Source organism: Terrapene carolina, unplaced genomic scaffold, assembly GCF_002925995.2.
Source record: "Terrapene carolina triunguis isolate 2854851 unplaced genomic scaffold, T_m_triunguis-2.0 Scaffold25, whole genome shotgun sequence".
Taxonomy (NCBI): Eukaryota; Metazoa; Chordata; order Testudines; family Emydidae; genus Terrapene; species Terrapene triunguis.
Window position 1 is genome coordinate 2,499,281 of NW_020664376.1, and position 26,519 is coordinate 2,525,799.

At 43.7% G+C, this 26,519-nt stretch overlaps 1 protein-coding gene across 1 annotated transcript in view; it reads right to left on the reverse strand.

Moving 5' to 3' along the window:
• LOC113406304 (E3 ubiquitin-protein ligase HERC2-like) overlaps positions 1-26,519 on the reverse strand; it is a 216,767-nt gene that overhangs the window by 100,410 nt on the left and 89,838 nt on the right. The window contains exons 24-37 of the mRNA XM_026650394.1: positions 23,109-23,279; positions 22,892-22,995; positions 22,445-22,595; positions 19,919-20,133; positions 18,368-18,500; positions 18,128-18,255; positions 17,810-18,005; positions 9,236-9,372; positions 8,280-8,453; positions 8,047-8,183; positions 7,777-7,928; positions 7,107-7,298; positions 3,360-3,547; positions 2,604-2,796 (exon numbers count right to left, since the gene is read on the reverse strand). Of these exons, the coding sequence (XP_026506179.1) occupies positions 2,604-2,796; positions 3,360-3,547; positions 7,107-7,298; positions 7,777-7,928; positions 8,047-8,183; positions 8,280-8,453; positions 9,236-9,372; positions 17,810-18,005; positions 18,128-18,255; positions 18,368-18,500; positions 19,919-20,133; positions 22,445-22,595; positions 22,892-22,995; positions 23,109-23,279 (2,271 nt within the window). The remainder of the gene's footprint in view (positions 1-2,603; positions 2,797-3,359; positions 3,548-7,106; positions 7,299-7,776; positions 7,929-8,046; positions 8,184-8,279; positions 8,454-9,235; positions 9,373-17,809; positions 18,006-18,127; positions 18,256-18,367; positions 18,501-19,918; positions 20,134-22,444; positions 22,596-22,891; positions 22,996-23,108; positions 23,280-26,519) is intronic.

Genomic DNA, 26,519 nt, shown 5'->3' on the forward strand with positions numbered 1-26,519 from the left:
TGGCAGGTGTTCAATAAAAGCCATCAGTCTATTATAGTTTGTGAAATTGTATTTGACCATGACTGCCTGATAGCTCTGAATTCTGAACTGCAGAGTTGCTGATTAATAGAACTTCTGGCCAAATAGATCCAGTCTCTTATGGTCCTTGTCACGTGGAGCAGAACTTGAGAAGTGTTGCCTACTCTGCTCTTTTACTGCATCCACTGCCAGGGTGGGAGAACAAGATATCAGAGTTCTCAGGGGGAACATAATTCTTTTTATCTGCCCTTTTACATTTTGGTGGAATAGTAGCAGGTGTTTGCCACACAGTCTTAGCTGGATCCAGGAGCACCTTGTTGATGAGTAACGCCACCCTGGAGGGCACTGCTGATCCAGCAATTTGTGTTGTGAATCACTGATCTCTTCGAGTGGAATTTGAAGAGAGTCAGTTACCCAACTTATTAGGTCTTGAAATTGCCGAAAATCATCAGCCATGGAAGGTGGTGGAGGCATAACTGCTTTAGTTGAAGACAAGAATGAAATGGGTGTTTGAGGGGTAGCCTCTTTAGCCATGCTGGACTCCCGTTCCTCAAATGTCTCCTTCTGTGCAGGGGAGGAGGGGGTGTGGTTGGAGAGGATAGGACTGAATAAGCCTAGTCTCCCCCTGAGACAGTACTAGTGGTCTGGAGAGCTGCTATCGGTTAGTGGTGCAGGGATCCCAATATATCCCACTGGGGGGACTCCATACAGGAGTGGGAGTGGCATGCAGAATTGGTTCCACCATCTTTGATAATGGTCACGATCTTCCCTGTGACTGTCAAACAATGGGTTTCTGATAGGATACGTAGGGGAATCCTTCACCAAAATAGATGTCCCCTCCATCCTCCTCAACATCATCCAATGCTGAGACCCCCAAAGAAAAAGGGCAGAGAGTCCTGCAGTACTGGGGAAAGGAAGCAGCCTTGAGACCGGCTCATCTGTTACTTGCATAGTTACATTCTTGCGGTACCAATGTGATGGCTGAAGCGAATACCACCACTGCTGTCAGGCATACCGATGTGGGCATTGATGGAGCCTGCTGCCATTGCTTGCTCAGTACCAAGGGTGCCAACTGGGTAGGTGCCAATTGTGGGACTGAGCCCAACAGTACCAAACCCAGGTGCTTATGCTTCCCCTCCTTGTCCCTGCTAGAACATAATGAAGCTCTGTCGGTGTCATGTCTCTGTCTTGAGTTCTGAGTCTTTCCAGTTCTGTCAGTACCAGAAGAGGAGTCCTTTCACCCCACAGTACCAAGCCAAGAGGTTGAAGCTTCGGAGACCATAGACTTCACAGGGGACCCATGCTTTTTCAGAGCAGGCTCCTTCAGATGAGTCCATACTCCTCTTTTTGGGAACCTTCTCAGAAGCTTCCAACAACCTCCCCTTCTTATGGGAAGCCTGCACTAAGGTCAAAGGGGCACTGGATCTGTCCAGAGACAGATGTACGGGGGGGAGGGGGGAGGCCCTCCTGACCTGACTCAGATACTTGTTTAAGTGAGCGCTCCATCCTTAACAGTCTGAACTTAATCTCCCTGTTTTTCCTTGCCCTAGACTTGAGGGCTAGGCAGAAATTGCACTTCTTGGAGACATATTCCCCCAAGCAACCAACACACAAAGTGGCTGCCAATCACAGGTATAGCCTCTTGGGAGGAAAGGCAGCTTTTGTAGCCTGGCAAGCCAGGTACGCCCAGCCAGGAAGACAAGGCTCCCCAAGGAGAAAAGGGGGGGGGGGGGGAGAAACTATTCTCTCACTACTAAAAGTTACTAACTAACTATAACTACTACTAACAACAAACTATATTAAGTAATCTTAAACAACTATAAGAAGAATACAAAATAGCTGAGGCACGCTCAAGGCAGGCACACTAGAGCTCTGTCTCAGGCCAACGCAGTAGAGAAGGAACTGACATTGGTTGGCCCATGCATCGCTATATGGCCTCGGTGTCGGGCACACGAGTAGGCCAAACAAGCACTGCTAGCATAAAATCTCTGTTCAAGTGCTTGAGACACATACACACGTGAAGTGGAGCACCCATCGGGACACTACTTGAAGAAGTATGATTTTTACAACTCTTATCATGGAAAGCATCCTATATTTCAAACACCATGGTATAAATTGCAAGTCATCATGTAGTACTTGTGGATGTTTCAAAGCTCTTCCCACCGCACCATTTTCCCCATAATAACCAACACATCAAAAAGAGAGAAAGACAAGATATGTGACAAACAAGACACATCCTAGGAATATTTATTACAATTCCTACATTAGAATTAGCATTATCATATTCAGATGTGCCTGCCATGATACAGCACTGAAATCACAGCAGTTGGACAGCATACCCCCTCCTTCCCAAATGCATGCTCAGCAGATGCAATACTAACTCACCTTCCCATCCCTTCAAAATAGAAAAGCTATGTTGAAAAGAAACATCAGCCACATATACATTTATGCCAGGTAAGTAAAGAAAAAGCTTTTTGGATAATTTTTTTCCTGTTGTGAAATGCGTTTTGCTGATCTTACAAAGTCCTAACACTGAAGATTCAGATAGACGTCTGCCTCCATTTTAACAAAGTACTTTTTCTTACCAGAATCATCCTCTGTATCAGAGTCTTCTGTTGTGGGTTGAGCTGCAGGTGGTGGCTCAGCCAGTTTGAGGTCATATTTTCCCTCCTTCCCCATCCTGTAAGAATTTGTACTGCCAGTGTCCCACTGAACCCTAATCCAGCCATCCTCTCCCAGTTCACCAATCACACGACCCAAACCTGGAGGGGGCCCATCCTGAGAGAACAGAGATGCTCAGTCAACCAACAACAAATCTATGCCAATAATGGGATGACTCAGTTATACAATTTCTCACTAATTTTCCACCAAATTTGTGTGCGCGTGTACAGTAAAACAAAATAATCCATAGTATTTTCTCAAAACTCTTAAGATGTTTTTTCACTTTCATATGATAGAAGTCTCATTTTAAACATTTTCAGATTAGAATGATTTTTAATTCAGATGGCAATCAGCGATAAGTAATATATCTACTTCAAAAAAAAAATCACATTGAAACATTTTTAACGCATTGTACAAATTCCTCACACCAGATGAGCTTCCATGTGCTGCACCCAAGCACAATTGATCCTGCTTCCTTTTAAATGGTGATTTAACAGAGAAAAGTTTCAGTGAAAAAGAATTTACTCTACAATAGAAATGAGACCTAGTGTCATGTTAAATATTTGTCTTTTTGTTACCTAAAAACCTGCAAATGATATAATTCACATTACAAGTCCATTAATACTGTCCGCAGATTAATCAGACATATTACAAAATGAAAGTGGAACACAATTTTGTACCTGATCACCCCATTTCCAGTCCACCCCTCTCATCACCCTGGTACCAATTTTCATCATGGCTGCCAGCTCTGGCCCAGACACAGGAAGCTGAACTGGTGTGGTTTCCTTCCTTGACTCTTCCAAAACTGTGGCAGAAGCTCCCCGAGAAGCAGCAATCATATCTTCTTCAATGTTGTCAGAACTAGGCCCTAAAGGAAACATCCATAAGAAACAAAGATAGCTTGAAACTTAAGACATGACCTTTGTTGCACCAATTAAAAACCTTTTAACATACAGTACGTGTCATATTAATACTTAAAATGAGATGTTAGTATTCAGAAGACAGGATTTAACAAGTGATGCAGTCATTCCAGCTTTTAGAAACTATGAAATTAAGTTTTTGAAAATAAAGGGGTTATAACAACATACATTATCTTTGTTCAAAATAATACAGACTAATGGAAGAGATATTAGGGTGATTTAGTCCAGCATCCAAGCAGGCCTAGTGGCAGAAAGTGTTACGTAGGTCTTTACCACTATTTTTTTGTCCAGTGAAAGGATTAGAAAATAGTTGCACACCTTTTGGTAAGGATATGATCAAGCAAATATGTTGCTGAGTAATATAGCTACATGAAAGCCGAAATCTTTACATGCTAGTCTAGAGGTTCAGCTGCTGGTACAATCATGTGAAAAAATTCAAAGAAAACTAGTCTCACGCCTAGTGAACAGAGCTGGAAGCACAGCTAAGGGGAACTTCATGGGAAGGGGGGAGGAGGAGAAAAGAGCAGGTAGTATTTAGCCTTCGCGTAAAGCAAATGTAGCAATAGTGAAGGAGAAAGGGAATTTGGATCATTCAAGTGAAAAAAGAACCTATAAATTTAAGGGTTCACATTCCCAGACTGTAATTTCCGTCTTTATCTGAGAAGAAATGAATGCAACAGGACAGAAAACCTGGTTGTCATTTGGTGGAAGTGAGCCTTCAATACCTTAAGTTTACCATTTGTAGACAAAAGTCAAAGAAATTTCATTTATTTAAATTCTCTCCCCACAATCCATCATTGTATTGAGACCAGAAGTGCTCTGAACTCAAGCTCTGCCTACTTAACTCCTCAACCAGGACTGTCATAACAAAACAATAAGTGATGACACAAACATTAAAAAAGGGAGAAAAGTGAGAGTCCATGAAGTCCACTGAGAACCCTACTACTGCCAATCTATTTTGTAGGGAAACCGTTTGGATACTACAATGATGGACCGCAGTACAAAACCCTAATATGAAATAACAATTAAACTACACACACTCCCCTAAATAGGAAACAGATTCTTATCCTAGAAAGTATGGACAGGTCCAGCTTGAGGGGGAAAAAAGTCAACGGGTAACAAGTTTTCCATTCTTTGTCTTGTTACCTTATTCAGTCCATCACCTCAGAGGCGTAGCAAACAGTGAAAAATAAACACAAAAGGAGAGTGGGTAGTGGGCAAGTAAAACAAAGGAGGCTAGAAGAGTGATCTTCATTTCTCAAGGAATAGTACAAAGTTTTTTTTAATACTACTGACTGGGACACGCCTTCCTCAAAGGATGCGTCCTCAGGCACATGCAGCTCCAGCTTGCAGTGCTTGAGAAAGGTGAAAGCTGAGGGTCAAATTGCTGCCTTACAGAATTCTTCATACGAAGAGAGTGAGTTTTATTTACTTGAGTGAGCCTCTATGCCTTCAAAAAAACAACAAGGAGGGAAGAAGTGGGTTTTTTACCCACAAAAGCGTATGCCCAAATAAATCTGTTGGTCTTTAAGGTGCCACTGGACTCCTTGTTGTTTTTGTGGATACAGACTACCCCCTGATACTGGACTCTGCGCCTTCAGGTACTATTTACCAACAAGTAAATAAGCTTATGTAGTATAGAATTTAAGACATCTAACTATGGAAGATTTAGCTCCGGAGACTTTGTGTTGAACAAAACAATGAAAAATCAAATAATATCCCCATGGGTATGTGGGTCAGTATTCCTGAAGTCTCACACCACCATGACATGGCTGCCCAGTGAGACTAATAGGCAAACCAGAGAAACTTCACACTCTCATCTCACCATGCAGTCAAATTCCCAGTCTACTGAATCATTGGGGGAACAGACCCCAAAACAGAACTCAATAGAAACTCCATCATTAGCTAGTGAAACCACATCTATATAGGCTTTAGAGCCTTGATTTAATGTAAGTTCTTTTGTTTACCAGTTGACTTTTATTCTCGCCAGGACTTTTCCCCCTTCAAATCTGATTCTACACCTTCAGTAGTCTGCCTATATGTTACAACACTGGTCTAATCTGGTATGGCAATTTCTATGTTTACATCTACTCTGGTAGCTTGATTCAGGTCACAGTAGCCAGCATCAAACACTTCAGAGGAAAGTGCTAGAATGTCCATAAAAGAAGTATTATGAAATAATTTTTCCTTTTCTTCCTGCTCTGAATCCATACAAGTGGTGTTAATTTTTCTGCACTTTGGAAAGGAGGAAATTTTCCATGATGTCTAATATTTAATTCCTCAGCTTGAGTCATTCCTCAGGTTGAGTGGGAGCACTGGTGGAAGAAATATAAATATAACCATTTATAGGTCTTCGTACACTAAAGAAAGAAAAATTCTTCGAGGAGCAATATATTCACCAAGATAAGCCCTCATTCTTTTCATCCACAGGTAACTGGGATGCTGGGAGCAGAAGAGAAAGTACCTTGCGATACAGCTCTGCAAGCTCCTTTCTGGAGAGACAGTCACTTCTTTCCCCAATTAATTGAAAATGTCTCTCAGAATGGCAGATGTTTAGCCTTACAAGAAATATGAAGTTTTTCCCCAGTGGGTGATCTTAAAAAGCTTTTGCTTTTTGCTGCCAATATTTGACTTTGTGTTAACCATCTGCAAAGAACGAAAGATGAACAGTATGATTTTTAATTTCTATTGAAGAGGCCTGCTTTGGAGAGGCCTTCCTTCCTAGCTCTCAGTGTAACAAAATGAGTCCCTGCAGACTATGAATAGAAATGGCATAATTCCACCACTGGAGACTGCTGAAGCAGTACTTCAAATAAAACACCTCTTATATTTAGAAGGACACTTTTTGTTTTGCTTTGCAACAGTAGTGGGGGCAATGGCTGCATGGAAAGGAGTGCTCCAGAAACACTGTTTTTTACTTTGCTGTCCATGTAGTTTTAAAAAGACCTGGAAGGGTTAAATAAACTTGTCAGAATAACTGTTTGCTATCGTGGGGTGCCGGGGGGGGGGGACGGACGGACGGGACACAAAAGCAGAATAGTTTCAACTATTATATACCTAATTCTGCACAAATTCTTATGAAGAATCAAGTGAATGAAACTTCCAGCCAAAATGCTAAAACTACCTCCAATCTCTGTGCATAGAGGGGAAGCTCCTACAGCAACAAACTGAATGAAACAATATAGTGGGAGTTGTTAAAACACCTAACGTGTTCATATAGCTCACAGAGACTGTAACGAGAATTGTCAACGATAGATTACTCATAATGCTCATCAAGTCACAGCTGAGATAAGGCGCATATGTCAACCTAAGCTTTCCACTTCCCCCTCTACTTCACTGGCACATGTTTTTACAGACTGGGCAGTAGTATAGCCAAGTGGCTCAGATCACCAGTTCTTAACAAGTGAAGTGTCCTACTTACAATGCAGTGGAAGTTAAAACCTGTGAAATAATTCATTGTTCAAAACATATACATTCTTACAAACAAAAAGCTGGAAGATTTCATACCTATTAGCCGCAGTGTAGTTTGCGTCAATGCTAGCATGCCAGAGTTGAGAAGGAGGTTCAAGGTGTTGGCACCATGCTGTAAGGTCAGCATGTTGAGCATGACCAACAGAAAACGTGCTTGTGGAATGGTCCCAAGACTTGGTCCGGCAGCATTCTCATTAGTAATGGTTTGCAGAGGAACAGGTTGGATACCTAGTTCAGAATTAGTATACCTTTAAGTAAATATAAATAATGCAGAGCAAATTAATGCATAAGAGCTACAATTAAATAGATTATAAATTTAAACAGTTTAAAATAATTATACTTTACCCTTGGCTTTAGGAACCCCCAAAATGGAAGTTCCAAGATATATAGAGTAGTGACTGGTTATTTAAGTGCTGTAACCTATCAGGAAACCAAGACCATTCTCCTAAATATTGGAAACTCAGCTTAATTGTGGGGGGAGGGGGGTGGGGGGGAGGAAAGAGAGAAAAAGAAAAAGGACACATTTCTATAAAAATACTCAACAGCATGAAGAAAGAGTAAGACATTAAAATGTGCTGTTCAGCTAGTACATGAAATCAATTATATTCAAATCAGAGTTTTTTTGATTCAACAACAGAAGTCTAAGGCTAAGATTAAAGCTCACCTAGTTCTTTAAATCTGACATTAGCATAAGATTAAAGCTCACCTAGTTCTTTAAATCTGACATTAGCATCCAACAAGATGTTCCGGACATTTTGAATAGCCCACGCAAACAACTTTCCAAAAGTTACTTCCAGCAGCATTCTATTAAATGGTGGGATCAGATCAACATCCTTCAAACAGTCTGTGAGCGGTTCCCTTTATTTAAGGGGGGGGGGGGGGGGGGGGGAGAGAAGAAAAGAGAAAAAATGATTATTTTACAGTCTCTCCCCTGTCCCCAGTCAGAAACATATTAAAAGTGAAAAAGCCTGTTTACCCTATATTGATCCCCTCTGGAATAAGCCTCTGCCATCCACAGAACATAGCATATTGCACAGATGAGAGTAAGAAGCTTTTAGTTGCCAGTTTCAGAATTGTATCTATCCCCTCCAGACGAACTTCTGCTCTTTCTAACTGCAATCAATAAAATCAATCAACAAATCAATAAACTTTTGTGTAATTACTTAACCCACTCAACCCAATTACTTAACCCATTTTTACTCATTTTACCTGTTTCAATAAACATTTTCTCATCTTTTCTACATCCACTGGCTCTTCTTTCAGTGCAAATTCAACAATGGTGTTGAGGAGAGCAGACTGGGGATACAAGCCTTGGACATTTTGCTTCAGCCATTTATATTTATGAACACCTGTAACTGTACTCAGAAGTGGTTGCCATTTATCCTGTTAATTGGGAAAAAATATTAAATTAAGCAAATTAATTCAATAAGAAAACAAGCTGAAAGTATTGTATATGCTCCAATATCCAAATTAAAAAAATATTTTAAAAATCAGACTTCAAACTAAGGAAAAGGTTCATATACTGGTGTAATAAATACCATGATCAGATATATTAGGCATCATTTCAAATGCCTTGGAACTCAAAGGGACAAAGCAACTAGCTTGATTTATTTTGAAGTGAAGTCAAGGGGTTAAATGTTCTTTTAAATAACAAGATGGAGGAAGCTTGTCTTTGGCGATTCAGAGCTCATGGCATACAACAGGGGTCCCCAACGCGGTGCCTAAGTGCGCCCGCGTACTGGCCGGTGGACGAGCATCCGCCAAAATGCCGCCGACAAGCGACAACGTCAATAGGCGTTGCCGCCGAAATGCCACCGGAAGTCGGCAGCATTTCGGCAGCGATGTCTATTGACATTGCCGCTTGTCGGCGGCATTTTGGCGGATGCTCGTCCGCCGCCACGGTCCTCCGTTGCTCGTCGTCTGGCGCCCACCAGACGAAAAAGGTTGGGGACCACTGGCATAAAAGCTTGTTTTAAAACTATACTACAAATGTAATTAAAACATGAAGTAGCTGTTCTGTACTTGATATTAAGCTGACAATTAATTATTCCAAATGTGTCTGCCAGAATTACTGGATTGTGAGATCGTGCTATTCGCTGTCTTAGGGTTTTTTTCCTATTGTTCTCTTTTATTCAGAAGAGAAATTTAATAGCTGGATACTTTACCTTAGGTGATTTGACTGGTATGGGCCTTTTATCTACAGACACAGGACTATGGGGTACAACACATGACTCTTCTAAGTCACACTCCTCATTTCCAATTTTGGATTCTTCCACATCAGCAGATTCAGATTTTTTTGGCACTAGAAATAAAAAAAATTATATTGGAAAGATTTAGATTTGCATGTTAAGATAATCATGTATTTATTCTATTTTACAGTAAAAATAAAAAAGCTGATTCTAAAAGGAGTCCACTCGATTTAAACACACCAATAAACAAATGATTGTTGCAGATGGTTTGTGTTATGCCATCTTTGAAATACTCTGCCATTAAAAACTTAAATTTTCTAGACTCATAAGAGGATTTAAATAAACAACTCTGAAAATGTAGGACAGTTTCAAACAGAACAAACTCAAATTAAAAATCAGTGACCCAAAACACAAGGTATTTTGCTTTTCATAAGGCTTTGGAAACAACTAGTTGGGAAATGCATTACACTTGCATACACAGATAATGGTTAACTTAAGGGTAGATTAAATTTTGTATGTAAGCGTGCACGTCAAGAACTGTTTAATTACACATTACTTCAAACTGGAGCCTTTGAACTTGCTTAGCATACATCATCATCATGTGGTTGTATGGGTGGCAGGAGGGAAGCTGTTTTACTTGCTCATATTGCATCTTTAACCAACATAAAATATTAACTGCATGACACTACCATTGACTGTGTTAATGCTACTTGAGTGGTGTGGTAAAACATAGAAGCAATAAATATCTTAACTCAAACTATGATCAGCCCTAAAATTATTTTAGTATATAGAGTACAGTTCTCCAGCTACTATGTAACTAAAAATCTACCACTTTATTTTTCTGAAAGCTATGCTACGGTTTGTCAGCCTCCCTGATGAGTGTTTCAGTTCTCTTCTACTTCCCCACAGCCTACACGGAGAGGATGCTAGGGAGAGGAGAAGTAACCTCTCTTCCTTCCCTGCAATAGGGCATTATGGTGGGGGGCTCCTCTAAAACAGCTGAGCCGGCCCCACTCTTACCTTCCACTCTCCTCTCAGGAGTTTATCGCCTGCTGGTGCACTCAAAGATTCCCTCATTGAAAAGCAAGGTAGAAGGCATTAATACTAAGCAACATCCTACAATTACGAATACAGGTTTTTCAAAGCAGCAAAAAATTCTCTCCCCATGCCTTTCCACTGTTTTGCTCACCTCCGCATAATACGATTTTGGTGCATTATAACTGAAACCTATATATTGCCCTATCAACTTCAAAAGAGCATTAGGACAAGAAAAGATTCATAGAAAGGGGGTAAATGCACCTTGAGAACACCCTGATCAATGGTTTTCAAATCTTCCGCTTTTGCTAGAACCACTATTCAAGGGTAAAAAAAAAAATTCTACTTTCAGTCTAAAATGGAAGTTTTGCTTCATTTGTAAACAAGAGTAACCTATTCGAAGAGGAAGTGGGGTTACTTACCTGTAACTGGAGGTTCTTCGAGATGAGTGGTCCCTATCTGCATGCCACTGAGGGTTATGAGCATGCATCATGCACCCAGAGCTTTTAAAAGTAGTAGTATCTGTTGGCCCATGCATCAGTGCTCATGGGTTTCAACCGAGGTGATAAAGGGCGGAGAGGACCAACCGCGCCCTCAGCTCCTTCTCCACCATAAATTAATCAGCTCCACAGCAGAGGGGAAAGAGGGCAGGGCTGGAATACAGATAGGACCACTCACATCTCAAAGAACCTCCAGTTACAGGTAAGTAGCCTCCTCCTCTTCTTTGAGTCATGTACTCTATTGTATTACACTGAGAGTGACTGACAAGCAATGCCTACTTAGGAGGAGAGTGCAAGGAAGATGGTACTGTGGAACGGAGGACAGCTGCACGGAACAAGAAATCTGTCGCAGAGTCTTGCAGCAGGGCATAACGGGAAGAGAAGGTGTGTACCAAACTCCATACGGCCGCCCTATATATGTCACTGAGCAGCACGTTGTGAAGTGTGGCCATAGTTGATGCTTGCGCTCTTGTGGAATGGGCTCGTACCCCAAGGGGTGGAGACAGTCCCAATAACTGATAGAAGAGCATAATGCATCCCAAAACCCACTTCGAAATTCTCTGAGTGGAGATGGCTTGCCCTTCAATCCTTTCTGAGATAGTGACAAACAGTGTAGGAGACTTCAAGAACGGCTTCATCCTCTGCAAGTAAAAGGCCAGGGCCCTATGGACATCGAGGGACTGAAGGTGTGAAGGACTCTGAGGTGAGAGACTTGGAAAGAAAGCAGGTATGTGTATGGGTTGGTTGAGATGAAAGCAGGAAACGACTTTCCGCAGAATTCCCCCAACCTTCTTGCAGCAGTAACAGCTATCAGAAAAGTGATACCTTCATGGAAAGAAGGGAAAGGGAGCAGGAGGCCAGATGTTCAAATGGCAAGTTCATCAATGATGTGAGGGAACAGTCAGAGGTCCCACTGGGGAGCAATGGGTTGAATGGGAGGATACAGCCACATGAGGCCCTTCCAGAATCTTACAGTCAATGGGTTAGTGAAAATAGAGTGCCCCTCCACAGAGGGGTGGAAAGCACTAATGGCCACTTCATACACCTTGATGGAGCGGAGAACGAGCCTCGACACTTTCCGGGATAGGAGATAGTCCAAGAGGAGAGGAATGCCTATAGCCTCAGGAGCAAGACCTTTCTGTTGAGTCCAGAAGGCAAAGCGTTTCCATTTGGCTTGGTAGGACTGCCTCATGGATTCCTTCCTGCTACTCAAGAGAACATCTTGCACTGCCAACGAGCATTCCCATGCTAGCGAAGATGCCCATCCAAAAACCAGGCTCTCAGGTGAAGTGTCCAAAGACTGGGATGTCTGATCCTGCCATTGTGTTGTGTGAGCTGTTCCGGAAACGCCAGTAGCAGGAGAGGAGAATGCTTCGATAGCGGGAGAGGAAGATGATTTGACATGTGAGAAAAGGAGGAAAGCAGAAATGGAGAGGTCAGGATGGGGTGATCAGAATGACTCACATTTTCCGCCGAATCTTGTGAAGGACGCGAGGTAGGAGTGGTAGGGGAGGGAAGGCATAATTGATCCAGTCCGACCAGCCAATGACTGGGGTGTCACCTTAGGATCCAGTCCAAGCCCGCCCCTGGAACAGTACTGGATGGATTTGGTGTTGGTGTGGGAGGCAAAGAGATCCCTGACTGGAGTCCTCGAGTGGTGAAAAATGTCGATGATCACAGTGTCTTGTAGTTACAATTCATGATCAGCCATGAAATTCCTGCTGTGAGCATCTGCAATCATGTTCGGAGTCCCCAGGAGATAAGCCACTGACCTCAGGATATCATGGGCCATACACCATTTCCAAAGACTAATAGGTTCCACACAAAGTGCTGCCAACCTTGCATCCCCTTGTTTGCTTATATAGCAAACTCTAGTGGTGTTGTCTGACATGACAAGACTATGGCAGTAGCAGACTGACGGGAGAAATGCACGACATGCTCTCCATACTGCCCAAAGTTCTAGGATGTTGATGTGCATCCTGGATTCCCAAGCAGTTTGAGTGCCTTGTGTCGTGTTCATCCATGTGTGTGCCCCATCCGTCGAGCGATGCATTCGTAATGATTGTCATGCTTGGGGAGGATGGGAGGAAAGGTATTCCGGTACAAACCAGATCTGGGTCTATTCACCACCAAAGGGAGGAAAGAACTTGGAGGGGGGGTGGGGGGGAGACGTCAGTAGGGTGTCCATTGAGTTGAACATCAGAGAATGGGCTCTCTGTAGCCACAGCTATAGACCGCAGAAGCGAAGACGAGCAAAGGCAGTGACGTATGTGCACGCCACCATGTGGTCAAGAAGGGAAAGGCAAGTTCCGGCCGGAACCAAAGGACTGGAGGTCACAGAAGCACCTGTCCCGTGGTAGGTAGGCACATGCAGAGATCATGTCAATGCACGCCCCAATGAGCTCCAGGCACTGTGTGGGGTCCAACATCAATTTTTCGAGGTTTATGCTCATCCCCAGGGAAGAGAGGAGTAAAAGCAGCAGGAAAGTCAATGCTTGAGCCTCGTATCTGGATCATGCTGCCAGCAGCCAGTCGTCAAGATAAGAAAAGATGAGGACCTCTTAATGCCAGGGGTAGGCCACCATTCTGGAAAAGACCCATGGAGCAGTGGAGAGTCCAAATGGTGGAACCCTATATTGGAAGAACTGAGGGCCCACTGTAAATCTCAGGAATCATTTGTGGGTTGGGTGAATATCTATGTGAAAGTAAGTGTCTTGCATATCGAGAGCTGTAAACCACATGCCTCTTTCTAGAGAGGGTATGATGGCTGCAAGCATCACCATACAGAACTTTTGTTTGCGTATGAAGCGGTTGAGACCATGGAGATTTAGGATTGGTCTCCATCCTCCCTTTTTCTTGTGTACCAGGAAGTAGGTGGAGACAAACCCTGTGCCTTGAAAGTCCGTGGGCACAGGCTCTATCACCCTTCTCTGTAGGAGGGAGTCCACCTCCAGGGCAAAGATAGCGTCATGAGAGCGGTCCCAGAGGCAGAATCAGGACAGGGGATGTGGATGAGATGGCTATATGATTAAGATCATGATGCTATGTCGAATGACATCCAGGGCCCACTTGTCCATTGTTATCGCACTCCAGGCTGGATGACTCCCAAAGGGAGTGGTGTGCAAGAATGGTGGGTTGCAACATGGTTGACAGCTCTCTAGATGCACTCAGAAATATTGCTTATGTAAAAATTGATTGCGTGATGTCAAGGACTGTGCTGACAGGCCAGGCGGTCAGGGCTGTGGAGTCTTCTGATGCTTGTAGGGAGGCTCATAGGGACCACTGGCAGAAAAACTGAGGAGCTGTGTCATTGTGAAGGAGATGTCCAATAAAATTTCCACTTGGGTGCTGGTGTATAAATGCCCAGTGACCACAAGGTGGCTCTAGAGCAGGAGTCTCAAACTCCCGGCCTGTGGGCCATCTGTGGCCCGCGAGCCTCCCCAATGTGGCCCGCAGGGCTCCAGCAGTTTTGGGGCCGGGTCTCTCCCTTGGCCCCACCTGCCACCCCCGGGCGCTCCCCCCTCAGAGGCCCTAGCACCGCAGCGGAGCTCAGCGGCATCTGCCTGCTCGGTCCAGTGGCTGCCGGCCCCTCCCTGTGGCCCAGGGGCAGTGCTGTGCCTCCGTGTGCTGCCCCCACCCTGAGCGCCCCTGTGGCCAATGGGACGCTGCAGGGGCGGTGCCTGGGGGCAGAAGCGCACAGAGGCCGCCCGGACCGCCCCGCCTTGGAGCCCCAGGTAAGCACCACACCCCCAACCCCCTCCCAGAACCTGCACCCCTACCCCCTCCCCACACACCCCCTCCTGCCCCCAAACTCCCTCCCAGAGCCTGCACGCAAGACCCCCTCCCCCACCCAAACTCCCTCCCAGAGCCCCACACACACCCCAGCCCCCAAACTCCACCCCAGAGCCTGCACCCAGGACCACCTCCCCCACCCAAACTCCCTCCCAGAGCCCAACCTCTTACCCCTTCTGCACCCAAACTCCCTCCCAGAGCCTGCACCCAAATCCCCTATTCCAGACCACCTCCCCCACCCAAACCCTGTTCCAGAGCCTTAGGCAAGTGGGGGGCAGAGTTTTGGGGAGGCAGAGTTTTTTGGGGGGTGGGTTCTGGCAGCATGAGTGACATTGGCCTGCTGGGAGGATTTGAGGACTGGCACTGGCCCTAAGGTAAATTGAGTTTGAGACCCCTGCTCTAGAGTCTTTGAGTGAGTGTAGGGAATCAGTCTTCTGATTGAAGAGAGACACACTGAAGGGGAGGTCCTCAATTGTGTTCTGTACCTCCCTTGGAAAACAAGAAGAATGTAACCAGGATTCCCTCCTCGTGATAATTCCTGTGTCCATACTGCATGAAGACACAATCGCCAAATCTACTGCAGCCTGGAGCATCATTTTGGCAACCAGTTTGCCTTCCTCTAAAATAGCCTGGAAACGGGCATGGTCCTGCTCAGTAAGCTTGTCTGTAAATTCTGCTCACTGGCCATAATTCAAAAAAGTCATAACTTGCCAGTAATGCCAGGTAATTAGAGTTGCAGAACTGACAGCTGGCTGACAAATAGATCTAACAACCCAGAACGTCCAGTCTCTTACCCTCCTTGTCAGTCAGAATGGAATGTGGATGCTGCTGTCTGGCACACTGAGTTGCTATGGTAGTCCACATGGAGCTGGGCTGAGAGAAGGGAGGATTTGCCACTGGACCGGCAGAGCCTTTGGATATTTTCACCATTGGTACGGGAGCAGCAGACCATGTGCCCCATCTGAATCTTCCAATGCCAAGAAGTCGGATCCTTGCTCAAATAGCAGAGCCACCAGAACCAAGAGTGTTGCAGGGCAGTGCTCATGAACATGACCTGAAGCCAGTAAGTCCAGAGCAGGGAAGCAGAGTCTCTTTGGAGGTGAATGCACCGGAAGACATAGGGATCTCACCTCATCTAAGGCAAAAAGTTCATGATGTCCAGGAGCCAATATGAGTCTCCCTGGTGTCAGTGGCATGCATTCCAGATGGAACCAGAGATTGAATGGGGACAAAAGGCTGTCTCGGCACAGACGATCCCCACTGTTTTGGCGGTACCGATGAAGAGGGGGTATGATGCTTAGAGTCCTGGACCGGCGGGTCCAGTGTTCTATGCAACTTCTTGTTGGGCTTGTGGGCCTTGGAACACGCCGCTTCTCCATGGCCAGAACTCGGGGAGGAAGCAGTGTCTTTCTTGGCCCTTGAAGAAGACTTACTGTCATGTTTATGCGCATGTTTCCTTGCCTCACGGCTTGGCCTTGACACGAGGTCTGTAGCAATAGTACCAGCGGATCCAGACTGGAGATCCGCAGTAGAAGGTGCACTCCTCGAGTGCTCAGGTCGATGTAGTGGGGGAATTCCCTGGCCTGGATCTGACTGCAGCCTCATGGCAACCTCCATGAAGTGTTTCTTGAGGTAGAGAGCCTGGACTTCCTGCTTATGGGCAGGGAAAAAGAGGCAGATACTGCACCTAGATGTGATGTGGGCTTCCCCCTGCAGTAAAAGCAGCATTAGTGATAATTGTGGATTGAAAATGAGCAAGGGCAGGAAGCGCAGCTCTTGAACGCCGGCATCTTCAGCATAACCCAGTATCCAAGTGTTGGTACTGGTGGGAGGGTAGGCAGGAAACCACCAAAGCAGCGTCACAAAGTCCTTAGATTCTAAGAAAACTATTACTAACACTAAAAAAATACTATAAAAAATAATAAAATGCTAACTATATACAAGAATAAAACAGTCTGTTCAGAAAGTGTGTCACAAGGGACGAGAGAACAGCTGAAGCTCTGACTTGGATCACGCAGCAGTGAGAAGAAACTGAGGGCGTGGTCAGTCTGTCCCACCCTTTATCGCCTCTGTCGAAATCATGAGACGGAACAAGCGTGCACTCATGGACCAACGGAACTACTACTTTTTAAAGCTCTGGCTCCAGGTGCATGGCACATGTGCATAACCCTCAGTGGAATCCAATAGGGACCATCACTCGAAGAAGAATTTTGACTTCAATGCTCCAAGTTTAGTCAATTATTCTAGCATAGTTTCTTGAGACAAACTATGGGGATTCTCTCCAATACTCACTGCAACATTATCTAGTCAGAGTAATTTCCCCAGCTATTCTTTATCTTTTAGTATGCAACTTCCGCTACAATGATTACATGTAAACTTGTCAATCAATATGTTCAAGAAAATTAAGATGAGAAAAAAAACAAAGTGATAGTATTTTATTTTCATTACTGAATAGTAGGGTCCAATATATAATATTCTGCATACATTATGTCTATACTATGGGTAAAATTTTCAAAAGCACATTAGTGACTTAGGGGTCTAAGTCCCACTTTCAAATATGAAGCACTGTCAGCAAGACAGGCTTCTAAGTCAGTCACTTCTGAAAATTGGACTTAGGGTGAAATTTTCAGAAGTGCGAAATTCATCATCTTCATGACTAGAGTATTACACAGACATACAGAAAATCTCCAAATCTTTACATTCAAATTTGAAGCATGGAATCTTTATTAAGCACAAACTTTATTAAGAACACTGGTGGTTTTGGTATGTTTTATGATAAGCTTGAATCTTTAAAAGACAATGCTAGTAATATTTTATAATCTGATCATATCTGGTGTTTCATTATAATGTAACTCACTAGCTATATATCATTTATCCAATCATTTTACGTGAAAAAGTATCACATTTGAAGTCAAACTATGTCAAGTCAAACTCAGTCAGATTGAGATGTACAGGTTTTTTTAAATGAACGGGAAACCAGAAAATAAGCACCACTCTAACCTGAATTTCTAGACTAGTTCACCATGTCTTGTCTCCAGAAGTTAATATTTACCTCTTTACAAAAGTTTGTCAAAGTCCAGTAAAAAAACTAGTAGACCCAATATTTCAACAGAACCCAAGCATCCTCACTGTCCTAACAAAGAAGTGTTATTTATATGTACAAAGCTTTGAGGGGAAGTTGGTTCTTTTATTTTGTTTTACTACAGTATCACTATTCTCTTACCTCTTTTTTTTCTTCTCTCTCGAATTATCTTCTGAGCTATCCTCCTCCATCGGGGCAAAGAGCTCAGAAGTTTAAACTTTGACATTATGGAGATATCATTGCAGACTGCAGGACGCAATTCATTGAACAGGAATCTCAAACGTTCAATGACAGGAGCACAAACTTCCTTGTAGGAGCGGCCTTGTTCCTGATGTGTCTAAAACAGGAATGGAAACAGAGATTATAAATTTAATAAGGGAATAAAATTTAAAGGAGTCAATTGTCATTTTTAATAATTAAGGTTGAAGAGAAGTTAGACACAGGTGGTTGGAGGCTTACCTTAATTAGCGAGCATTTTGCTTGATAGACAACACGACATACATCTACTACAGATTTCGGTAAGGTTCTGTGTTTGACTTGGTCAACTCCCAGGGTACCAGGATGCACTAGAGACAATGCCACATGACCTTAATGGGAAAAAACACACTAAGAATATCTATTTCTAAGATTGAGGGGAGTGGGAGTTAAAAAAAACCAAAACACTAATTTAAGTGTTCTGGAACAGCTAAGTCTACTTACCTAAATCTTCATGCTTTAGAAGACAACATAAGAGTAAACGTCCTACTTCTTCCACAGGATGCTCAGGAGGGAATGTGATTGGTGTTGTCAAGTGACATTGTTTGCAGTACCTCTCTACTTGACATAAAAAGTCCTGCAAACAAACACTAAAGTCAAAGGAACAGCACTATCTAACTCTTCAGGTATAGTAATGTAGAACACTACAGCCAGCATTCAAGTGAAAACTCAATAATATCCTGGGTTAAATACATTCAGAAGCCATAGCCAAGATATTTCTCAGTCCAGGATATGAATCACCTAATTACTAGAAGTACAAACAAGCTATTATACCAAACAGCAATCCATACTGTCACTCCTGTTCGGAGGACAATAGCCCATCAGAGGGCTCTCATCATACACAACATGGCAACAATGAGCACAGTCGTAACAGCTTCTGACCTGTTCTCCAGCTTACCAGGCCACCTAAACCCAGTCTTAAATATTTCCTCCCAAGAATAATATTTCAAAATTATCTCTCGACTCTGGGGTTCGACAGGAATCATGGGGTTAGAAATGGAGATGGACACTTGTGGGCATATTAAGGTGTACCAAGGGCAGTAACCAATCTGAGCACAAAAGACTTACATAATCATTCTATATCTACTAAGAAATAACTATACAATTACATAAAAATCTAAAACTGAAAGTATGCAGGGGACTATATAACTGAGAAAGATGAGTACAGATATGGTCACTAAGTACACAGCACCTCCGCACTTTGACTGGGAGATAATTCCATCTTAGTACAACTGGTAACCATGGCCTACAGTGTCACTAAAGCTTAAATGACAGTATTCAATTTCCTTTCATGTAATATTAAGTTTAAATCACTTGGAATTCATAAGAAAAACTGCATACAGAAATTAAATTTTAATTGAATCATACGTTAGCTAGGATCTAAGTATTAATGACTGTGTCTTGATATTGAACAGCCTAACCCGGGGTAGTCAATAGGTGGATCGCAGGTCAAATCTGGACAGCCAGACTCTTTTGAACGGACCACAAAAACTTATTTACTTATTATTATCATTATTATTATTTTTGTATTATTTTCTCTAGAGTCTGGACCTTGACTATACCTTGACCTAGAAATTTGGACAAAAAAATAATTGGATTACCCCGGCCTAACCTCTGACTAGGAATAACACTTTACTTGCAGGAGGTAGTTTTCGCAGCACAACAGAAACAATGAAGACTTGCTTTACTCTAACTCCCTGCTTCCCCTTTCACAGAAAATGTGCCAGAGATTAAAGCAATCCCCCTGAACTGTTGCTGAAAAACAATTTAAAAGCTACCAAAGGTGAAACAAAAGTGTTTTCAAACACTTACACAATGTGTGTAATAGAGCAATTTAAATTCACTACCAGTTTTCAACTACACTTTCTGTAACATTTGAAAACACTTTTGTTTCACTTATGGTAGCTTTTAAATTGTTTCTAGCAACAATTCAGGGGGCTTGCTGCTGGCCACATTTAAACAATTTCCTGGTAAAGATGGGACTAAAGATTTTACCTTCACAGTGTGATCCTGAATATTGTTATCTGCAATGGCTTGCAGAAATGGTTGTGAATGGTCACTCAAGGTTAGTCGATGTGAATATAGTTTTGATTTGTTTGGGGTAGTGTTCCCAGGTGAACTGCAGTGGTCTTCATCTTTCTCCTCATTGTAACTGTAATGTATCTGACTGGTCTGCAAGCCTCCAGAGAAGATAGATGACTTAAGCCATTCTAACAAGAGTGAAAACAAAATACATATGTAAGTCTTTCTGCCAGGGAAAGCTATCTGTCACTAAACTGAATAATAATTCTTTACAACAAAAGATGAAATTTACTTGCAAACATGAGTAAATTTAGAAGACTTTCACACTTATTTGGTGAAGTTTAATCAGAAAAAACAATTGACAAATTATTTGTAAATTAAGTAAGGTAACATCTTAACCAAGCCACTACAGGGAGCCACTTCACACCTGAGACCATCAGCTGTGATGAAGCCATGAAGGTCTTACCAACTATTCTAAGAACAGCCATACTGGATCAGAATCATGGTCCTTCTGGTCCAATATGACAGCAGCCAGCTCCAGATGTTTCAGAGGAAGGTGCAAGAAACCCCACAGTAGGCCAACATGCGATAATCTGCTCTTCCACCCCATGAAAGACTCACCCTAACCCCTAAGAAGAAGAAATCAGGTTAAACCTTGAAGCATGAGGTTTAACCTCCCTTCCAATTGTCTTGTTACCATTAACTATTAAAACTCCGGATATTCCTGTTATCCAAATAATCAACGAGTCCCCCTTTGAATCTTGTTCACGTTCTTGGCCAAGGACGGACAAATAGCATGATACTGAGTCGTCTTTTAAAAACTCAAATGAGTCCCAGAAGTGCATACAGAAGGGTATATGAAGCATGAAAGTCTACTAGAGTTTGACATAAGCGTTGTGAGACAAACGTCTCAATCCCATAATGTCTTACATGTGTAGGCACTTTAGTAGCCCCACTGAAGTCAATTGAACTACTCAAATGCATAACTCTGCAGCACTGTAGACAAAAGATTAACGTCTTTTCCCTGTTGAAGTACCATATATACTCGATCATAAGCCGGTTCTTTTATAAGCCAACCCCCCACCCCAGATGGATAAGTAAAAATGGACACTTTTTATGACCCATTCATAAGCCGACCCTATAATTCAGGGGTTGGCAAACTTTGGCTCCCGGGCCATCAGGATAAGCTGCTGGTGGGCCAAGATGGCTTGTTTACCTCGAGCGTCCACAGGCACGGAAGTAAACAAAGCGTCCCAGCCCGCCAGCTGCTTACCCTGATGGGCAGGGACAGCAACTGGTCGGGCAATTTTTTGGGGGGGGGAGGGAAAAGCTGGGGGAGGGGGCGTAACCCCTGTGACCACCCCCCACATGACCCCACCTCTAGTCCGGGACCGCCACGCTCTCCCCATCCCATCCCTTCCCACCTTAGCTAGGGTGGGTGAGAGGAGGATGTCTCTGGCCTGGCTGGAGCTGCTCCGGCAGGCTAGGCAGCGCGGCCACAGCCTGCTCCGGTGGGCCAGACCGGGCAGCACGGGCGCAGTGTGCTCCAGCGGGCCAGGCGGTGCAGCTGCAGCCTGCTCCAGCGGCACGGCTGCAGCATGCTCCAGCAGGCGGGGCTGAGCGGCGTGGCTGCAGCCTGCCAGCCCTGGAGCTGCAGCTGCTTTGGAGGCTGGAGGGAGAGCAGTGTGGCCAGAAGCGGAGAGACTCTGGCCCCGCCTCTTCCCTTCTGACTCTGCTGCCTCTCCTTGCCCCCTCTCTTGGTGGGACGGGCTGTGCCCCACCTCTCTCTCCCTATACCCGTTCATAAGCCGACCCCCTTCTCTGATGCTTCCCTTTTTTACTAAAAAAATTTGGTTTATGAACGAGTATATTTGTTACTTGAATTCAAGTGGCAAAAACAATATTCGTTTCATGGTAGGCTCCCTTACACAAACTAAAGAAATGACTTTTAAAAGCAGAAATCCAGACCAGCAAACCAAAGTGGTTTAGAAGAAATCCAAAAAAATATGAAATTGAAGAGGGAACGCAGTGAATGTAGTGGGGATAAGGAATGAAAGTATACATAAAGGATTCCTTCTCTTACGTCATCTGCTGTCAAAAATGTCAGAGTGGGAAGAGAGCACATAACACACTGTTCTGAAAGCTACAAAGCAAGGAAATACACAAAAGAACAGGCATTTAATCATCTGAATAAAAGTGAATCAATTACACAAACCGAGGTGAAAAAGACCTGCATGTCTGCATCAGAAAGAGAAAACTGGGAGGAACAGCCAAACAAAGAGAAAAAAAGTTTTTCGTGTACTAAGAGTTTTCTAATGGTAAAAAAAAGAACAAGAAAGTCTTTAAGCTATGTCCAGAAGAAAGTGAGGCAAAAAAAAATGCTAAGTTCCTGATTAAATTATATTTACAATAGTCTGGTCCAGCATATTCTGGGAAGCATGCAGAGGTACAGTACACAATCCATTACTTCTAATTTAACTGAAAATAAGTTCTGCTTACTGGCACATTCAACCTCCACAGGAGAAAGCGGTGTACTCATTGCTAGGTAGGAAGCATGCAGTCCAAGAAGAAGGCCCAGATTTCTTTCTGTGTCTATGAGAGGTGACGACAGACTGCCAAGATCTGGTGTTGTAATCACTTCCTGGTCAGGCTAAACAGAAGAAATATCAAATTGAGGCCAAAAGTAAATTCCAACCAGAGTTTAAAAACAAAACTATCCTTTATTACTATAAACACATTCTGAAGAAGTAAACTATTAATACAATCATAAATTAAATTTCATTAAGTGCAATACTGTCTCTCTCAATTAGTCATTTGTAACCCAAGTTTTTGCTTCAGGTCCTTGACTAAAACTGGCATCAATCCTACAGGCTGAAAAGGTCACTTCTCCAGATAGTTTACTATCCTACATATGATGTGCTACGAAGTATATTAAATTATTTCTACCTCCATATACTGGCCAACACAGAAGGCATGCATCGACTCTCTTGTGTCCTCAAACTGCAAGGCAGCTTCCAAAGCAACAACTGGGTCCTCACCTGCAAACTGAGCTAGAAAAAAAGAATATTCAGTAGTTCTATAATATCTAAACAGCTATTTACGGCAATTAATTTTAAAACAAAACAAAAATCTGTGCCCCTTCAATTCAAGAGTTGAAACTCACCAAGTATACTATTCCCTGTTAAAGACTGGGTCTGAAAATCTTTTATATCATATACTTTCCCATCAATCACTGTCCAGAAGCCTCCATCTTTATTATGGTTCTCTAGATCAGCTTTACGTATAAGTGTTACCTCCTCATTATTTCTGCAGCTCTGGCCAGTAAAAAATGAACCTATTGATTTAAAACAAAAACATTATATATTGCATGCATTTTAGTTTCTTAAAAATAGCATTGACAATAACAAAACAGCACTAGGGTAACCCTAAAAACAACACATTCTGTGAAGGTGAGGGGGGGAAGGGTTATCCGAGACCCCAACCCTGGAGTTTGTCTCCCACAAACGCAACTGGCAGACACTTCCATAAGCTTTATACTTATACCAAACGCACACCAACAGACAATATAATTCACCTGCGCAGAGATGTAGCAAATCCCAGGTTTGTCTACCCCTCGCTTCCTTTTCTGATAGTGTGGAAAGCACTGAATACCACAAGATGACTTCAGTTGGTAGCACGGTGCTGTTTAGACTGGACAGAGATGCCATTATCTGACACTTTACAGGCAGTTTTCAAGTGGAGGAAGTCAGTAAAAACAAGGTCAAAGTACTTGTTTGAGGCCTGGATCATTTAGCTATTCCAAAGCTCGGAGAATGAACAAGTCCAACCTCACTTTTAGAGACCACTATGAGCAAGCACAGAGGATGGAAAGGAATTCATAGACCTGAAGGCCATAAAGAACCATTAGATCACCTAGTCTGACTTCCTGTATAAAACAGGCCACAGAATTTCACCCATTTACCCCTGAATTGAGCCCTATAACCTGTGTTTGATTAAAGCTTATCTTTCAATCGTGATTTGAAGACATCAAGAGATGAAGAATCCACCACTTCCCTTGGTAGTTTGTTCCAATGGTTATCACCTATACTGTTAAAAGTGCATGCCTTATTTCTGATTTGAATTTGTCTGGCTTTAACTTCCAGACAATAGTTCTTGCTATATCTTTCTCTGCTAGGTTAAAGGTCCCTATAGTACCTGGTATTTTTCTCCCTGTGGAGGTACTTATACACTGTAATAAAGTCACCTCGATCTTCTATTTTGATAAACTAAACTACTAAGGTCCTTAAATCTCTTACTGCAAAGGATTTTTCTCCAGCCTCAAATCTTTTTATAGCTCTTCTCTATATCCTCTCCAGTTCTTCAAAAATCCTATTTAAAATGTTGACATCAGAACCGTATGCGGTATTCTAGTATCTCTCACCAATACCACATACACAGGTAAAAGTCACCTCCCTACTCCCCTCTTCAATCCAAGGAAAGCCTTAGCCCTCTTTGCGACAGCATCACACTGGAGCTCATCTTGAGTTGTTCACTGAGGGTATGTCTAACACTACGAAATTAGGTCGATTTAATATAAGTCGATTTTTTTAGAAATCGATTTGATACAGTCGACTGTGTGTGTCCCCACTTAAGACCATTAAGTCGGCGGAGGGCGTCCACAGTACTGAGGCTAGCGTCAACTTTCGGAGCGTTGCACTGTGGGTAGCTATCTCTCAGTTCCTGCAGTCTCCACCGCCCACTGGAATTCTGGGTTGAGCTCCCAATGCCTGATGGGGCAAAAACGTTGTCGCGGGTGGTTCTAGGTACATGTCGTCAGGTCCCCCCCCGCGCGCCCCCTCCGTGAAAGCAACGGCAAAAAATCGTTTCTCGCCTTTTTTCCTGGGTTACCTGTGCAGACGACATACCACGGCAAGCATGGAGCCCGCTCATCTCACTGTCACCGTACGTCTCCTGGGTGTTGCTAGCAGACGCGGTACTGCAGTGCTACACAGCAGCAGCTCCTTGCCTTTGCAAGTTAGCAAAGACGGTTAGCAGCTGTATTGTATCATCTGCTGCTGTCTCCTGGTTCCTCCTGGCCGGCCTCGGTGAGGTCGGTCAGGGGCTCCTGGGCAAACATGGGTGCTCCTGGCCGGCCTCGGTGAGGTCGGTCGGGGGCGCCTGGACATAAATGGGAGTGACTCCAGGTCATTCCCTTCTTTAAGTTTCGTCTAATGGAGATTCAGTCCTGCCTGGAATATCAGGCAAGCCTACCAAAGAATCAGAGAGGCAAACGGCCGCTCTGGGTCAGAGCCCCAGACATCCCATTCTATGATGAGCTGCCTGCCATTCTAGGGGGTGCCGCCCCTACTACTACCCTTCCCCTGTGCTTCCCTCCTCCCCTACCCCTCCCGGGCTACCTTGGCAGTTATCCCCCCATTTGTGTGATGAATTAATAAAGAATGCATAAATTTGAAACAATGACTTTATTGCCTCTGCAAGCGGAGATCAAAGGGGGGAGGGGAGGGCGGTTGGCTTACAGGAAAGTAGAGTGAACCAAGGGGGCGGGTTTTCATCAAGGAGAAACAAACAGAACTTTCACACCGTAGCCTGGCCAGTCATGAAACTGGTTTTCAAAGCGTCTCTGATGCGCAGCGCGCCCTGCTGCACTCTTCTAACCGCCCTGGTGTCCGGCTGCGCTTAATCATTTTGTCTTTTAGAATGGAGTTCTGATAGCACAGATTCGTATCCCCATACAGCGATCAGATCCAGTACCTCCCGTACGGTCCATGCTGGAGCTCTTTTGCGATTCTGGGATAGCTCAGTGGTTTGAGCATTGGCCTGCTAAACCCAGGCTTGCGAGTTCAATCCTTGATGGGGCCACTTAGGGATCTGGGGCAAAAATCAGTACTTGGTCCTGCTAGTGAAGGCAGGGGGCTGGACTCGATGACCTTTCAGGGTCCCTTCCAGTTCTATGAGATAGGTATATCTCCATATTATGGTCACCTGTGCTGATCAGCTCGCCACGGTGGCCAAACAGGAAATGAAATTCAAAAGTTCGCTGGGCTTTTCCTGTCTACCTGGCCAGTGCATCTGAGTTGAGAGTGCTGTCCAGAGCGGTCACAATGGAGCACTCTGGGATAGCTCCCGGAGGCCAATACTGTCAAATTGTATCCACACTACCCAAATTCAACCCAGCAGGGTCGATTTCAGCGCTAATCCCCTCGTCGGGGAGGAGTACAAAAATCGATTTTAAGAGCCCTTTAAGTCGACAAAAATGGCTTTGTCGTGTGGACGGGTGCAGGGTTAAATCGATCTAACGCTGCTAAATTCGACCTGAACTCGTAGTATAGACCAGGGCTAAGATCCATAAACCTTTTCAGTCACTGCTTTCTAAGATACAGTCCCCTAATCTGTAAGTATGGCCTGCATCTTCATTTCTGGATGTATGACCTTGCATTTGGTTGTATTAAAATGCCTTTTATTTGAATGAACCCAGCTTAACAAGTGATCCAGATTGCTCTGAATGACTGCCCCATCCTCATTATTTACCACTCTGACAATCTTCGTGCCAATCTGTGTCATTCACAAATTTTCA